At 34.9% G+C, this 17675-nt stretch overlaps 1 protein-coding gene across 16 annotated transcripts in view; it reads left to right on the top strand.

Annotated features, from left to right (window-relative positions):
- Positions 1-17675, top strand: part of ACBD6 (acyl-CoA binding domain containing 6) — a 207642-nt gene that overhangs the window by 132056 nt on the left and 57911 nt on the right. For 5 of the 16 annotated variants that reach the window (XR_005361969.1, XM_038542186.1, XM_038542190.1 and 2 more), the window contains exon 7: positions 7224-7246. The exons of 7 other annotated variants lie outside the window; for them this stretch is intronic. Coding sequence is in view for 7 of the 9 variants with exons in the window: in XM_038542186.1 (XP_038398114.1) it covers positions 7224-7246 (23 nt within the window). In the remaining 2 variants the exon portion in view is untranslated. Of the gene's footprint in view, positions 1-7208; positions 7247-17675 lie in introns of all 16 variants that reach the window. 4 more of the 16 variants (XR_005361968.1, XM_038542185.1, XM_038542189.1 and 1 more) reach the window with 1 other exon arrangement.

The following is a 17675-nucleotide window of genomic DNA, read 5'->3' as shown; positions in this document are numbered from 1 at the left end:
CATCAGTTTGGATTCATAGTTCCCTATTTTATTTAATTTTATAATGCACTGTTATCATTATTTACATTTATGCTTAGATTATTCCAGGTTTGTCCAGTGGGAGTCCTTCAGTCTGGCTCCTGTATCTTTTTGACATATGCCCATAATTCTTTGAGACTTTACACACTTTCTGGCATAATAAGAACTCCAGTTTATCTTGAACTTTTCCCTTTTCTATCCATGGAGCAGCAGTTTCTCCAGAGAGCTGTGGTTCAGTTTAATAGAGAATGGTATTTAGAAACCAAGAACTGAGTAGTGGGTGTGCTCATTGCCATTGGACTATCACTCCTCCCAGATCCTCTGACATATATACAGACACACACACACACACACACACACACATGCACGCATGCATGCACACACACATTAACATCTATGTTCAATTTTCTTTGTGTGCTGTGTGTGTGTACACCATAAGTTTACACGAGTACCTCTACTTCCAGGTGAATACCACAAGATTCATTCAGTTTTTCTTTTTTTTTTTCATTCAGTTTTTCTATATTTGTAACTCTCTTTCTCTGATAATGAGAAGCCTTGCTCTCATTATCTTGTATTTATTATTTGATCAATCTCCCAGTGTGTAACCAATTGCTCATTGCTGCTGCCACCTCCTCTCTTGCATGGATGCCCTCATCATGCTGAAGTTCTGACAGTTTGTTCAGACCACTTTCCTGGAGGATGCCATACTCAAACCTCTTGGTCTGTGGCACCCTGAGACAGGTCACTTTCCCATGGGAATGCCTTCCTCAATCAGCTTAGGCTTCAACATCCAGTACCTTGCCAACCTTTTGTAGGTATATCTTCTTCACTCCACTTGGACCCTAACACTTCATACCAGACCATCTTTCTGTCTGGACATCTTCCTCATCCTGCATGAGCCCTGACACCTCACATTAGGCTGCTCCCACTCCACGTGGACACCCTCTTCATCCTAGTTAGTCTCTAATACCTTGCTCTGTACAATGACAACTCCCCTCTTCTCTACCTTTTCACTGCCATGGATGCCTATTTCATTTCACCTTACCTATGGTTCTAAGACTGAACTATTCAATAAAGGAAGAGGAAGAGCTATATCTCATAATTTTTAATGGTATGTTGCACATTATGTATAAAGGAGAATAGAGACTGAGGTCAGTGTTATTCTCCCCAAGAAAGGACAACCCCAGTCCTCTCTCAGATATTGTTTGAGGGGCTAATCACCTCGGGCCAATGAGGAATCAAGCTAGGTTGGTGCTGGATTGTAGCTGTAGTTCTACCTCTGCTTTCCTACATATTTGGAGGGAGATTCTTTAGAGCTTTTACTTGTGAGCCTATGGGTGTCTGCCTTCCTGCCTTGAAAGACTGATGAAGAGTCTGTCTGATTCTGCTTCGAGCTTTGTCCTCCAGCTTCCTATTCAAATTGCTTCCAAATTTTGGCAGATGTGTTTGGGCTGAGATTTGTTGTTTGAGGCAGGCCCCCTTCCTCAAGCAAGACTGTCTTTCTCAAATATTGCAAGACAACAGATTCTTATGTGTTCTTCTAGAAACTCTCATTTCCCACGTAGTCCCTGAATTCAGAAATTAAGCCATATGGGAAAACAGCACTTTCTGTATAGACTTCTAGAATTTTTCAGTTGTTGAGCCAATCTCAAACAACCTCCAAAAGTTTTGCTAATTTTTTTCCCCCAGTGTCATCATTTTATTTGAGCTCATCTCAATCTTTAGCCTTTACACAGAATCAGCAAATAGCCCAGGTAAAAAAGCAGCAGGAGAGAGCATGTTCTCTCTCTCTCTCTCTCCCCTCCCCCTTTCTCTTCAAAAAAAAAAATATTTTTTTTTCAAAAAAAATATTTTGAGAGCCTGTTCTTTGAATAACTCTGATTTAGTTCACTCAGTCGTTTTTGCTTCCATAACTCTATAAATACAATTTTTCAATTAACCTAACTTTTAAAAAATTGTTGCATTAGGAAAATGACTTTATTATATCTCCTTACATTTTAATTGGAACCAAAAAACATCCATATATGTGGTATCTATACTTCTTTTTCAGTTAATATTATATAATGGACATTTTTCCATATCATTCAGTTGTCTTAAAGTTTTTTTATCATTTTTAAAAATAGCTTATCAAACTGAGGGTATGCATGGTATATGCAAGAATATATGAGAAACCAGGGCACTGGATAGTTCAGTTGATTAAGCATCCATCTCCAGCTCATGTTATGATCTCAGGGTCCTGGGATCGAGCCCCGAGTCAGGCTCCCTGCTCACCAGGGGGTCTGCTTTTCCCTCTGCCCATCTCCCCGCTTGTCCTTTCTCTATTGAATAAATAAATCTTTAAATAAGTAAAAAAAATTTAAATTTAATTTAAAAAAATGTACGAGAAACCATAAGATGAATATGGTCCATCTTTCCAGAGTATCCATTTTCCTTGAAGATTTGGGGAGTACAAATGATTTAACTCATAAGTAGCTCTAAAAATAGGTAAACAAACAGATATATAATTGTGGACTAGGATATAAAATGTACACACATTACTTAGATAAAGCAAGATTACCAGGAAATTCTTGTTTTCATTAAGGTTGTTTGGTCATGATATTCTTTCAGTTTTTCAATAATTTTTCTCCCTAGAGGAAGGAGTTAATAGTTTAGATTTATCTTACCTCCTTTTCTTTTAGTATTCAAATATATAAATATCCCATGTATCTCATTTTCTAATAGAAGACATGTGTTAATCTTTTCTTTTCTTGTCTGCCTTTAAAAAGTCCTCCTTAGGTAATAGAAAAGGCTCATCTGCTCCCTTTTACTACCTTTATTTTATATGTAAACACTATTCCTGGACATTCAGTATTAAATATTTAAATTAGACTGAAAAGTTGTGATATTTAAACAAAAAGAGTATACTAGTGAAAGACATGTGTTTATTTTTTTAAATATACCAAAAATATTTATTTTTCAAATTTTAAAATTTTTCTATATATTTGTAAACCCATTTACAAATATATATATATATATATATACACTAACATATATATACATATATATATGACATGCATCTAGAGGATATAAATCATCAGATCTAAAATTTGACTCTCAGAATTTATAGTGACTAAGTACCTTAAAGCCATGGCATTCTTGTTAGAATAACATTAAACTAGTTACATCACATTAAATCAATTCTAAATTGATATTTAAAAAGTTTTAATATCTTGAAATTGAGATATGTCTCAAAAATCACTGTTAATCCTTAAATAATTTAGTTGTCATTACCTGTGTTTGAATTAAGTTAGGCTTTAGCTGTTCATATTGTCTCTTCAGTTGAGTTACATTCATTTTATGATAAGAATATGTTGCAGATTTTCCCCCAGGGTCTCAGTTTTCTTTTAACTTTGTTTATGGTATCTTTTGCCATATAAAAATTTTTAAATAGTCAAATTTATCAGTCTTTTTATTGCCTCTGGATTTTTAGTCATGGTAAGCTTTTTCTTACATGAAGGTTAAAGAGGAATTCATGTATGTTATCTCTTGGTACATGTATGGTTTCATGTTTTACATTCAGATCCCTAAATGTATGGTGTTAGATATGGGCCCAATTTTGTCTTTTCCCAAATGGCTTCCCAGTTGTGTTAGCATCATTTATTTACAAGTCCATCCCTCAGTGATCCAAGGTGCCACCTTTGTCCTGTGGTACATTTCCATCTGTGTTTGGGTCTGACCTTAGAGTTTTTAGTTATTCATCTGTTCTCTTTGTTCACATACCAGTACTACATGATTTGATAAAGGAGTTTCAGTAAGTATTGATGTCTGGAATGGCTATTCCTCTCTCATAGTTTTTCTCTTTTAAATGTTTTCCTGGCTAGTCTATATATTTATATGTTTGTTTTATATGGACTTTTTTTTTAAGATTTTATTTATTTATTTACAAGAGTTACAGAGAGAGAGGCAAAGACATAGGCAGAGTGAGAAACAGGTTCCCTCTGGGGAGCCCAGTGCGGAACTCGATCCCAGGACTGGGATCATGACCTGAGCCAAAGACAGATGCTCAACCACTGAGCCACCCAAGTGCCCCTTTAATACCAGTTTGGATAACTTCATAAAATAATTTGTTGGTGTTTTTAATGAGATTGTATTGAATTTATAAATTAGGGAGAACTGATATAATCTTGAGTCATCCTGTTCAGATATAGGAAATGTCTTTCTATTTGACAGTCTACTTTTGCATCTTTCAGGAGTATTTGTAATTTTTCCTCACATAGGTTTTGCACAAGTCTTGTTAAATTTATTCTTAAATAATTAATCTTTTTGCTGCTATAAACTAATATTTATGTTTTTCAAATAATGTTTGTGAGATTTTTAGATTTCTGATTACTTTAGAATCAGAATTACTTTAGAAATGTAGTTCCTATACCCTTTTTATAGTGTGAAGTCATTGTCTACATTTCAAATATTTCAATTGTAAGGGAAGGTGTAAATATGTTAAATATTCCTGTTTTCCCTCACATATTGTCCCTGTGACCCTAATTAAGGGTCATTTGAAAAGTCTGGGCTAATGTGTTAACTCACCTGTATGATTTGCTAGAGAATTGCTCTAATCCCACTTAAGAATATGCAACTTAATGAAAGTCAGGTGTGAAAACAGACGCTTTTTGCCAAAGCACAATACATTTTGTCATTTGATCTTTTCCTGCTGAGTGGCTCATTATGAAAATAGCCTTAGCTCTCAAATTATTTCTTTAATCCTTGATTCTCTCACATATTGTAAAGAGTCCAGACCTCATACCGGTTTTGTTTTCTTACTAGATTACTGATATGTTTTGGGTGCTGCAGAAGAAATGTTTACTAGTGCTTGAGCTTAGAACCTTTCCATGGGAAAATAGAAAACTCTTCTCTAAAATGAATGAAGTTTTACATAAGGTGAATGAAGTTTTACATAATCTACAGAGCCCAAATGAGTGTGTATGTGGTAGTGAGAAGAGAGGGAATAGAGATTAAATCCAATAGCTGTACTTTTAAAAAATATAATTGTTTTATTTTTTATTGTGGCAGTCACCTTCATGTGTGCCTATTTTTTTCCTATAAGATTATTTGATAAGAACAATCCCATTACCTGAGAAGTCACTGATTTGTAATGTTATATATGGTATATCCTTTTGTACTCAAAATGTACCTTCCAAATATACACGGAATTCTCAGCATTTTCAGGGCAAGATTCGTGCTTTAACTTTGTTTTGCTTTTAATATTGAAATTACTATTAGACTTAGACATTCTAATTAATCTTTCTTTTATGTTCCCTTGAGCAAATCAAAACTCAAAATTTCAGTAATCAAAGAACTAATAGGGTTTTTGCTATGTCAAAAACATCAATTGAAAGTGTATGAAGTTTTTAGGATTCCCTTTATATGTTCTAAAAATCTTACAATTTCAGTATCAAATACCAAATATCCCAGAATGTGAACATTTGTATATATTTTTCACATTTTAAAATGTTTTATGTTTAGGTGGTAAATCATCAAGTTAGAACAGTATAGATCCTGCTGATTGTTGTTATCACCATGATTTAATGTTTTCATTGGCCAATATGCGATCTGTCCCAGTGGATTATGGATTAAAAACAAATGTAATTTATATATTCTTATTCTTTGCAACTTTGGATGTTGCCTTCTTGGTGACATTCTGATTTGTATGCTTTTAATGCATTAACCAATAGGAAAAGTGCATTTGGCTAAAGACTAGTACTTTTCTTAGATGATGGAATGTTTTTTCTTGATCCTCTGAGATTATTAAATGTTTTTAAGTTACATTCTTGCAAATGATTGCTTTGATGATTTATACTCTAAAGAAACCCTAAAATAGCACCAAAGTGCTAAAGTACTTTGATTTTTAAATGTAAAGAACATGTTTAGAAAGCTGAAATAAAAGGGAAAACTGATAAATGAAAAGAAATAAAAAGTAAATGAGGTAATCAAAGTCAGAGAAATTGATATTGGCAGGTTCTGAATGATGTTCCTAGATGAGCAATCTTTCAAAATACTTCTTGTACATTGCTGCTATTCTTTTATTTATTATTAAAATAACATGATCCATGAGGAGCTTGGGGTGACTCTCGGCCTAGCTAATTCTAATTAATCCAGTCGGGGAGAGCAGTAGGGTAAGTGGAGCAGTCTATCGGATTGAAATTCATAACTTAATTGAGGTCAAAGTCCCGGTCTGGGAGAACAAAAGTCTTTTGCTGGGACCAGGCAGATCAATAGCAATAAATATCTGGCTTGGATACAAGTAGCTTATAGTGACAGATTATCTGACAGTGGCCAGAGGTCTTGGTTCTGTTAAGGGCAAAGTCTTGAGCATGCCATGGTTCTTGCTGATGTTCAATCCATACCCATGACTCTTGAAGAGAAGTGATACTCTCGAGAACTCTTGAAAGTCTTCTGGAATCACTATGTGTGAAACCTCAAGCGACTTCTCTTTGTTATTATCAAATGAACATTCCTTAATGATACTTTTTTTTTTTTAAACAAGAGTTCCTACCTATCACACTGCCAGTTAAAATCCAGAGGATTTGCAAAGTTAATTTATCTAACTTTTCCATCAGTAATTCAAAAAGAGTATATAGATTGCTTTGGGGAAGGAATGTAATACAAACTCATGTTATGTTGATTTGTATATAACTGTAAAAGTTCAGAGGACCATGTTACATTAACATTAAGGAGTTAGTATTAACCATTTTAAATGTGATGATTGTATTTTGGTTGTGTAGGCATTTTCCTTGTTTTTAGGTGCAGACTGATATATTTAGGGACAAGATGTCATGTCATCTGTAATTTCTTTAGCCTACTTCAACAAAAAAGAAAAAATGGCAAAATGTTAACAGTTGTTAAATATGAATAATAGGTCTCTGCTTTTCTCTCTTTATAAGTTATTTTCATAGTAAAAAGTAACCACCAAAAAGAACCATAGTAATAAAAACATTAGGCTAGTGTGTTACTAGAAAAGGCTTCTCTCTGTCCCATTCTGCTTATACTTTTAATTTCTACTTAGCCTTCAAAAGCTTACTTCTTTTATGCATTGTGTTATTGTTTAACCATAATAGTAATAATTAATTAGTATAAGCCTTTGGCCTTCCACTCATTGTTTGTTTGTTTGTTTGTTTATTTATTTATTTTTTAATGACCGCTCATTGTTTAATAAGGTTATTTCCACACAGGCTCAACTACCATCTGACTGTGGGTAAGTGAACTCTTGAGATCTATAATTGTTGGCATTATAAAGTATAGAGAGCTACATAGTATAAATTTCATTCCCATTGGCAATCAGTTAGTCCAAATTATCATTCCTTCATGAGTATATTATTGTGGTAACTTATTAAAGTGACTTGATTCTGCATAATATTGATACATTAGTCTTCCTTCAACATCATTTATCCAAATGCTACTGCAGTATCTAAATGATTCTATGATCAAGAACCTCTGGTGATTTCTTATCTGTGAATCAGTTCTCAGCTTTTATGATTGACTTTCAAAGCCCCACATCTGTGACCATACTGTTTTATCCAGTGTTCCTTATTTTATGAAGTTGCTGAGCTCACTTTGTATATCCCAGAAGTTCTCAAACCTAGATCTTCAGAATCAACTATAGATCTTTTTAAACATAAACCTTCACTCCAGAAATTATGACTTAGTAAGTGAGTTAGGGATGGCAAGTATTGGGAAGATGAGAATCTCAAATTTATAAACTGCATGTAATTCTGTAGTGCCCTGTTTGTAATTCTAAACCCTATATTCACCTGTCAGTTCTGTGGTGAGATTTAGATTTTCATTTTTTATTTATTCATGAGAGACAGAGAGAGAGAGAGAGAGAGAGAGAGAGGCACAGGCAGGTAGACGAGGAAGCAGGCTCAATGCAGGACTCAATCCCAGGACCCCCACATCATGACCTGAGCTAGAGGCAGAGGCTCAACCACTGAGCCACCCAGGCACCCCATGGTGCCATCTATTTTAAGTAGGAATTAGGACAAAATCATCAGATTAAACTAATTCATTGCTGTGATAGATCACTAGCAAGTATTTAGAATTCCTAGATAATGGTGCATTTTTAAAGGATGGATGCAAATTTAGGTGTAATCCTATGGGCTGAGCACTTGTGAATTTTTTTAGATAATTGTGTAAGCTATGTCTACATATTTGGTCTTTTTTTTCTTATAATAATCCTGAAAAGGAATTTTTTCCACATAATCCAAAGTCAGGCAGCTGCAACATCAAGAGTCAAATCCAAGTTTTCTACTAAAAAATGAATCTTGATTGGTAAATTTTCAGTTAGTTTATCAAAACAAAGTGAAAACACCAAAGCTTTTTAGAAAATATATTTTTTCTAAGTTATTTTATTTATTTATTTATTTGTTTGTTTATTTATTTATTTATTTATTTATTTATTTATTTATTTATGAGAGCGAGCAGAGGGGAAGGGAGATAGAGGGGGGACAGAGAGGGAAAGAATCTTCACCAGACTCCGTGCTGAGTGCAGAGTCCAATGTGGGCTCAGTCTCACAACCCTGAGATCATGACCTGATTTGAAACGAAGAGTTGGATGCTGAACCGACTGAGCCACCCAGGGGTGCCCCTAGAGAATAAACAAGGCTGTCCATGAGGTCATTTTTCAGCGTGTTTCTACGGTTTCTGCCCTTTATTCATTTTGGAACTCACCTATTTTCTATAAGTTCATGTACATACCAGAATAATAAAGCAACAATTCCCTTCTGATTGCAAATTTGGGGAACAAAGTTGTAGTTTTTTAATGGGTCATTTGGAAGGCAAATGTAGTCAGAGACTATCTATCCTAAGTTCAAGACAGCGTGGCAGAAACATTCCTTAACCAAGGAAGATAAAATTAAGGAAAACAACTATATATATATATAGGATATTCTCCAGTTATTTTATTTAATTGCTGTTACTGCCCTAATTGTATTTACTATTCACCTTTGTTGTCTCTCCAGTGGATTTTAAATTCTTTGAATGCAAGGATCATGTTTTCTGTTTCTCTAATATTTCTAGTGATCCCTTGCATAATGTTCAACATACAGCACACATGCAGTAAATATTATAAAATTATTAAAACATTAGAGTTCATTTGTAGAGAAATACCACCGCAGCTGGAACACATACACATGAAGATATACGTGCACATGATATCCTTTTGCCTGTACTTTCTTCATTTATATACCACTTCTTTTCCTCCAACCATAACATCCTTTTAGACCCCCTCTTTTGAACTCCTATAATATTCGTTATCTATGTGTGATAGAATTTTTCATTCTCTGTTGTAATTATCTCCATTCTTAAGACTCTAGGTTTCTTTAGAACTTTGATATTTTTGTACTCTGAACTCCTAACACATTACTTGACATATCACTTAATATGTGTTTGAAATAAACAATGAGTAAAAATTTAGAATAGAAATAATAATGTCTCAAGGAAACAATATCTTTTAGAAACTTACAGAAAGAAAAAAATTAGAATAGGAAAACTTGATCTTAACAAAGTGAATGCTTCAGGACTCATTTAATGACACATTTGGTCAATATGTGTATTCTGTGTAGAGTATTGTCTGAGTATGGCAGGCCTTAAAAAGGATGCTGTAACACATGTATCAGGGACATTCTTGAGCTGTAGATGCTAAAGACTGTTCTAAAGACAAATTAGATGTATTCTTAAATGAAGGTTATACATTATGAGACTACAGTACCCATGTTGAAGTGACTTAATGCTCTTGACAGATATCTTGGCAGTGGACTGGTTTTGTTTCATGTTGCTTTTACTTATCTTCTTCAAACAGTTCTTTATTTTTTAGAATTACAGTGTTTATTTTAACATACTTTTTAAAACATGGATGGATTGAAAGATATGTAGAGAATCTCTTAACACTGTGCCGGAATGTATTGGTTTATGACTAGAGCAGAAAGAAGAAACAGCTGAGATGTAGGATAATCATGTCTCTTATTTATCCCTTCCCAACATGTAAAATTTACATTTACTTTGTACTTTTAAACATCATCTACCAGAAATGCAATTGGCCTTTAGAGACACCGGTTGAAATAGCCCAGTTCAAAAAAGAAAAGAAAAGAAAAGAAAAGAAATAGCCCAGTACACTCCCAGGACCCAACTCAGGGTCCTGTCCCAGGACAGGGCAGGTCTTGCTGCTAGTATGCGCCCCTAGGCTGGAAGGATGGGCAAGGGATAAGTGAATGGAGATGGAGGAATGGACTGAGCTTGGACATGGTTGCTGAGGTGTCTCTACTCATGTATGTGAAGCCCTTTGTGATGTAGGATGGAGCCAGGAGTTGGAAAACAAAGGGTCCTAGAGATCTCCATTTGTACTCTTGCCCTGGGCACACACAAATGTTGGAGGAGGCCTACCTACCAGCTTGGTGGTTTTCACAGTATTCTGTAAATACCCACAGAGATACCTAAAAGTTACCGCCTATACCTCAATTTTTACCTGTTTTAAGATTATGCTGCTTAATATGATTTTGTTTTAAAAAAGAAGTCCCCTATAATGGATTATGAAGGTAAAGATCAAGTCTAGTCCTCACTGTATACCAAGCCTTTACTAATATTTAAGTCCTGGGAGCTTTGAAGGTTTTTTCCTACATATCTGTTGACTAATAAAACAAATGTATTCATCCTCTTGTGCAAAAAACCTCTCCATCTCCAAAAAAATGAAGGCAGAATTTTCTGGGTCAAAAGAGATAGACATGTCACTGCAAGAGAAGCTGAAAATTATGAACAAAGACAATGGAACCAATATTGAAAAATCAAATATTTTTATGATTTTTTCCATTCTACAAAATCTATTTGTATATGTTAGCTTGTTTTTTCCTTACAAGAGTCCTGTGTGGCATTGTTCTCATTTCACAGTTGAGAAAACTAAAGCTCAAAGACATTATGTGAATTGCTTGAGGACACAAAGCTAGTAAGTATAATAACCAGAGTTCACACTTCAGTATTTTAACTGCAGATTCCATGCTGTTTTCCTGCATTGTGTTGTCATCATTCTCTATCACAGACTCAGTACTTTTAGAATTCACAGCCATCTGATGCATTTTGTGAAGATTATAGTAATAAGTTCTTCGTGTCCTTAATATTTCCCTATTTATAATGAAATTCTTATATGTAAACATCATTTAGTTCACTGGGTGTTCCCCTTCAGTGTGACTTTTAATCCATGTTCCTATTTTCACAGCTCACAATTTTCCTTAATAAGTTTTTTTCTGTCGTTTTCATACTGAATAATCACTTATTTTGCTAAGTTTGTACCTGAGAATGAACAACTGGTTCACAATACAGTGTGAATCAAGTTCAAATTACTTTGAGTTCAGAGAACACCCAGTGTCATCTTATTTTTACATCTAACTGAATTATAGGACACTGTCAAAGTGTTATGACCTGGCATAGTAAGTAAATTGCTCCTTCTTAATGGTTCCCTAGCTACATTCTCTCTTGCTATTGCTATAAACCAGAAATTGTTGACATCTTCCACTATCGTAAGCTGGAAGACAGAAGAACTGCTTAGGCAATCCACCTTCTTCACCATAAAGATTTCTGAACATCTTAGCTACCTACAGTTGAATCACAACATTTTGTACACTTTAAAGTTGATTGTGCCCTCAGAGTGAGCTAAATTTGTAATTCTGTAACTTTTTAAAAAGCCAAGCAGGGCAGCCCGGTGGCTTAGCAGTTTAGCACCACCTTCAGCCCAGGGCATGATCCTGGAGACCCGGAATCGAGTCCCATGTCGGGCTCCCTGCATGGAGTCTGCTTGTCACTCTGCCTCTCTCTCTCTCTCTCTCTCTCTCTCTCTCTCTCTCATAAATAAAATCTTAAAAAAATAAAAATAAAAAGCCGAGCAGTTCTTCCTCATTGAACTCAAGAAAAGGATGAGTCAGTCATCTGCCTTAAAAGAACTAACTTGTTTGAATGTTGAATGGTGGCTCATTGATAATTTCTGAGATTTATTACATAGATGTATGCGTGTTATAAAATTTATTTGGCTATGCATGGTGTTGCTGAGTCTGAAATATTCTTCTAAATGTCACGTTAAGAGACCAAATTAAAGATGAAGGAATTACACAAAGTAACAAAATGCCCCCAGATGAAGCAACAGAATAAGGTCTAGAAATTGTCAAGATTGCTTTTTTAATGATCAAACTGATATACTCAGAGTAGTTAATAATGCTCAAAATGGGGCAGCCCCGGTGGTGCAGCGGTTTGGTGCCGCCTGCAGCCCAGGGCGTGATCCTGGAGACCCGGAATAGAGTCCCACGTTGGGCTCCCTGCATGGAGCCTGCTTCTCTCTCTGCCTGTCTCTCTCTCTCTGAATGAATAAATAAATAAATCTTTAAAAAAATGCTCAAAATGATTTGTCTATAAATGTTTTTAGAATATTTATGGACACATATCCATATACACATGTAGAGAGATTGATTATGCCCAAATATCATCTGTATAAAATTTGATGATTATCATGGACCATAGGTGAATATTGAGATTGCATTGTAGTGTTGATCTTGCAAAAGCCAATTTAATGCTGACACTTATAGTAACAAGAATATAGTCTAAAAGCCAGAGCATATATATTCATAGCAAATTCTAATCAATATAAGGCTCAAATTTTAGATTTTTGTATTTCAAAAAGATTGATAAATTTGAAAAAGTCTAGAGAGAGATTTTTAAAAATCAGTAATTTGAATATGGAGTTTTTGAGAAAAGACTCTTGGTCACAAACTGTTATGGGTCACACACAGCTCAAAGATCAGTTTTTGTTTAGCACTAATAGTGTATCCATGGTTTATTTATAATTAGCTGCCAATAACTGCCAGTTAATTTCACATAAAAGTACAGAGTTTAGGATTCTCTTGAAAAATTTAAGAATATGGTAGTCACGGGCACATTCCCATATAGCAGCGATCAGCTAGAGTTGAGTAGCTACTGCCCTCTGTTGATAGGCCTTGAGCTCTCCAGTCCTCATCACCCCACTGTTGCTTCCCTAACCCAATTAACCTCACTCTTGTATTTACTGCCTGAAGACTTTTGATGGGCTTAAAGAAGCTTGTGTTTAGAAATACCATAAGTTTGGAGTCAGGTTACCTGTATTCTAGTTTCTATTCCGCCACTGGCTGTATATGACCCTGAATAAAGCCTAATTGTGAAATCTTAAAGGTAGAAAGGAATTTAAAAATCATCTGGTTCAATTTCCCACCTAATGCGAGAATTCTCTCTGCTAAATTTCCAAAAGGTTAAGCCAGGTAGCCTCTGTTAGAACATTTCTATTTACTTTATATAGGCTATTCCAATTTCAAAAGCCCTAATTAGAAATTTCTCCTTCATGTTGAATCTTAAGTCTGCCTATGTATAATATTAAAACTCTATATTATATAAGGTATCTTCCCATTAGTACAGAATGGAATGGAACTGTAATCACAATAAGTATGACATGAAAGACAAGATAGTAAGTAGATAGACACCTTCCTACTTTCTTTTATTTAAAAATGTAGTTTGTGGTAAAATATGCTAGGCCATCAAATGACTGAATGATTTTATAGCAAAGCAGTATACAGACATAAATATTATTAAAAGATTAGTCAGATTTTAGCCAGATCAGTTATAGAGTTTAATTGTAGACTTAGTAGCCAGTCTTTATTATATCATGCTGTAAGTATTTGCCATCTCTTTAAAAAAAAAGAAGAAGAAGAAGAGGAGGAGGAAGGAAAGGAGAGGAGATTTAAAGGTACCTTGTATTCTTGTTGGTATAATGGCATTTATCAGTGTGTTCATACTTTTTAATTTTCCAGGACTTGTAGACTTAATCCCATGAGCTCACTTCTAATATCAGTAAAGGGTATGAGCTGCCTATGTGGTTCAGGCTGCCACTGAGGGCTTCTCCTTCCTGTGGAGCTTTCTAATGGAATTCAAGGTTTTCTCTAAGGGTAAGCATTATGAAGCCTTCCCAGGCTGCTTGAGAGGAGGAAGTGCACCAGAGGTTCAAGGACACACGCAAAGTTTAATGTGCACAAACATGCTCCTGCTCTTGCTTCCTCTGATTGGCAAGGTTAACTCTGAGAGCCGCAGCTTTTTACAGTGATTTGATTAGACCCACCACTTTATTCCTTTCACTTTCCCCCCTCCCCTTCAAGCACCAAGCCACCACCTTCTTTGTCTTTGTGGTCTTTGCTTTGCCAGTTACCTTTTCTCTCTTCTCTTTTCCTGATCTTGTGTCAAATTTTGGCATATTTGAGAAAGAGAATAAGGGGTTTGTAAAAGTAAGGTAACTTGCATCATTGAAAGTTTTGGTGTGAAAGATTTCCATACTTACGTTTTCTACACATACAGTTTTCTAAAATTCCAAATCCCTTACCTTCACTTTGACTTATTTGATGACGTAAGGAAAGAACTATCATTTATATTATCAATTCACTTAAATTGATCAAATTCCACAGTCCTCTCTCAAGCATTAGTTTGTATATAATGAATTCCTTTCACAGCAGTTAAAAAAAAAAACAACTTTAAATTATAAAAACTTCAACCACATGCAAAGTTAAAGGGACTAATTAACATACTTCCATGTACTCATTAGTGGGTTTCAGCAGTTACCAGTTCATGGCCAGTCTTGTTTAATCTGTACTGCTACCCCACAGCAGTGCTCTTTAACCTTTTTAGGAAGAATACTAAGAAAGCTGTGACCACCAGAGAGAGAGGACATGCATGTAGAATTTTTGCAAACAATTTTAATAAGTTCATATGCTTGTTAAAGCCCTTTCATAGATAGGTTCATATCCTATGAACCTGAGAATCCAGAATAAGAATTCCTGCATTCCAGCAAAGAGAACACTAAGTTTTCTCAACATTTCCATTCACCTGAATGTCAAGTTTGGGGATTAGCGTAGGTTCTCCTATGAAAACAGTTGTAAAGTTAAGCCAATAGTAGGGTCTTTTGATGATCAAAAATTCATTATAGACTCTGAATATATTCCCTTACTCCCATGATCAGCTTCCTTTCTCTTGGGTTGCTTATTAGTTTGTCTTTTTATAATCGGTAATTCTTTTATCAATGTTGACAGATTTGGAAGACATTCAACGACTCAACTTTCAAGGCCTGACAATTTAGAATTTCATCTAAAGCTTCGAGTCATTATTGCTAATAGCTAAAAAAGGAATACTACCTTTGTCTACATGTAAAGAATAGAGTGACTAACACCAAAACACATTAACTTGTTCAGAACTTAAGTAAGAAAGCTGGAGTTCCCATAAAAGAAGATACTAACTTTTAAATACTAAGTTTAATTAATAATTAAGGCAGATTAATTGAAAGTAGGAATGGCTGATTGTACATGACACAAATATAATCTTTCTTTTTCTCAGCCTGCTTCACGTTCTTCTTTTGTCATCTAGCACTTCACTAAGCCTCTCTCTGGAACTGCTGTGGTCACAGGGTGGACTCAAAACACCAGCAGTTAAAGTGGCATTAGCAGCCTGCATGGCTTTCTTACTGAACAGTCCCATTGTTGAACCCCACATCCTCTGGCCCTGATGTGACCTAAAAGTATATTTTAGAAGTAGAGAATAAAAAGAGGAATAGTTGACATAATTTAATTATTAGTCATTACATTTCGAAGTACTAGGTGTTTTGTCTTTAACATAGTTTCTTACCCTCTCTCTCCTCTCCATCTTTTGCTGTGGGGAGCTAGGGAATAGAATAAGGCATTCTGTTTAAGCATTTTGTATGGTTACAAATATTTATTAATCTGATAATTCAGGAAGGGAACCACACTCATTTATAGGTAGTCTTTTTTTTTTTTTTTTAAGTCCTCTCTTCTGGTATTCCCTCTGTAACATTTTGTTTTGTGCTTATAAGTACTTTTAATATTTTATTAAAGAGGGAAAAAATCAACCAGAAAACCCCTCATAATATTTACTGGTTAGATCTATTTAAAAAATACACCAAAATATATGATCATAGAAGCTAAATATAGACCACTTTATTATTATGTTTCTAGAGAAATATGCAATCCATATAACATATATATCAACTTTTTTTATTAGTTGGTTTATAGTATTTTGAAAGTTATAAAAAGGTGAGGTTTTACCCCATTACAGATTGGGAATACACAGTGTCACTCTGCTATATAGTCCCTCTTTCTATTGGAAGACTGTTGAAGGCCTAATTTCTGTGCTGTCCTTTGGGGTTGACTTTGTTCAAGGCCAGATTCTTTAACAAATTTTTCAAGAAGCTCAACACAAAAATATTACTTATAAAAGGATTTACCATCATTTTCAGTACATTTTAAAATATATTCTTTTTTAAAAATGTTCTTGCAATTTGTTTCAAATATTTTACAGATTCCATTATGATTCATTTGTTTGCTATCTGGATGAAAGTTGAGTTCTCTGTTCTGTTCTATGAAGTGGTGCCCCGACCTCTCTCTATAGAGAGGCCTAAGCATGTCTAAGCACTTGTTTAAAAAAAAAAAGTTGCCTGTAACAAAAACTATCCCCACCTACAATTTATTAAACCTTGACATACTGCATTACTTAAGAGTTCTCAGAGAAAATTAAAACCCTTTTGACTGGGTTTTGCAATGCAGGGAAATTTTTAGTGACATTTAAAAGGCTTCTCTTGTGTTCCTCTAATGGGATAAATAAAAAAGGCTTGTTTTAGCCCAGCAAATGGGGGGACAATCCAATTTCCTTGATTCCATCAAGACACTCTTAAAGCATTAGCCTGTACCGTAAAAAAAATTCAACTGACCCCCTTTGCCTGATGGCTTTGAAAAGTGTCCTGATGTGTAGGTATTTGCCCACCACAGCATACTTGGTTATTGCTCTTCCAACACATCCGTTGATGGAAAAATCTTATGTGAAGCTCCAATAAATGTCAGTTTATGTTATAGAACTATAAAAACAGTGCACCAGACTATAATGGTATCTCTGATGGACAGCCTTTCACTGGAAGATGGAAAGAAATCCTGTCAAGTATGTTTAAATTTTAAAAATTCGGGAGAAGATAGATCATTTAAAATAATACTTTAATAAACTTTTAATGGCATTTAATTATTTCACTATGGTTGATAGTTACTTCTATTTGTCCAAAAGATGGTGCTCATTTACAGAGAATATATGTACTAGTATAGAACAATGTTTTAATGTTGGCTAACATTAAAATCACCTGGGGCTTGTTTAAACAAATTGTTAGGTCAGGCCCCCAAATTTTGGGTTTAGTAGGTTTGGGGTAGGAGCCTAATAATTTGCATTTTTAGTGAGTTTTCTGATGAAAGTGATACCACTGACCTGGAACCCACACTTGGAGAACCACTGGCCTAGGGGATAAGTGAAAAGAGATGCTCACCTCTGGATCACTGATTCAAAATTTGAATCAAATCATTTAGTCTAAAAGTTATTATCATTTGAGAGCATTCTTAAGTGTGAAAAATGGATATCAATATAGTCTTAACTAGACAAGGTACTAACTTGTCTAGTTAATATCAATATAGTGGATATCAATATAGTCTTAACTAGACAAGCATGTATTTGACATTTAGCCTCCTCCTTGGCACTCTTTAAAACCCATTCTTGGGCAGCCCCGGTAGCCCAGCGGTTTAGCACCTGCC

The sequence above is a fragment of the Canis lupus genome, chromosome 7, assembly GCF_011100685.1.
Source record: "Canis lupus familiaris isolate Mischka breed German Shepherd chromosome 7, alternate assembly UU_Cfam_GSD_1.0, whole genome shotgun sequence".
NCBI lineage: Eukaryota > Metazoa > Chordata > Mammalia > Carnivora > Canidae > Canis > Canis lupus.
Note: the sequence above shows the minus strand (reverse complement) of the source record. Positions and strands in the feature narration are given on the sequence as shown.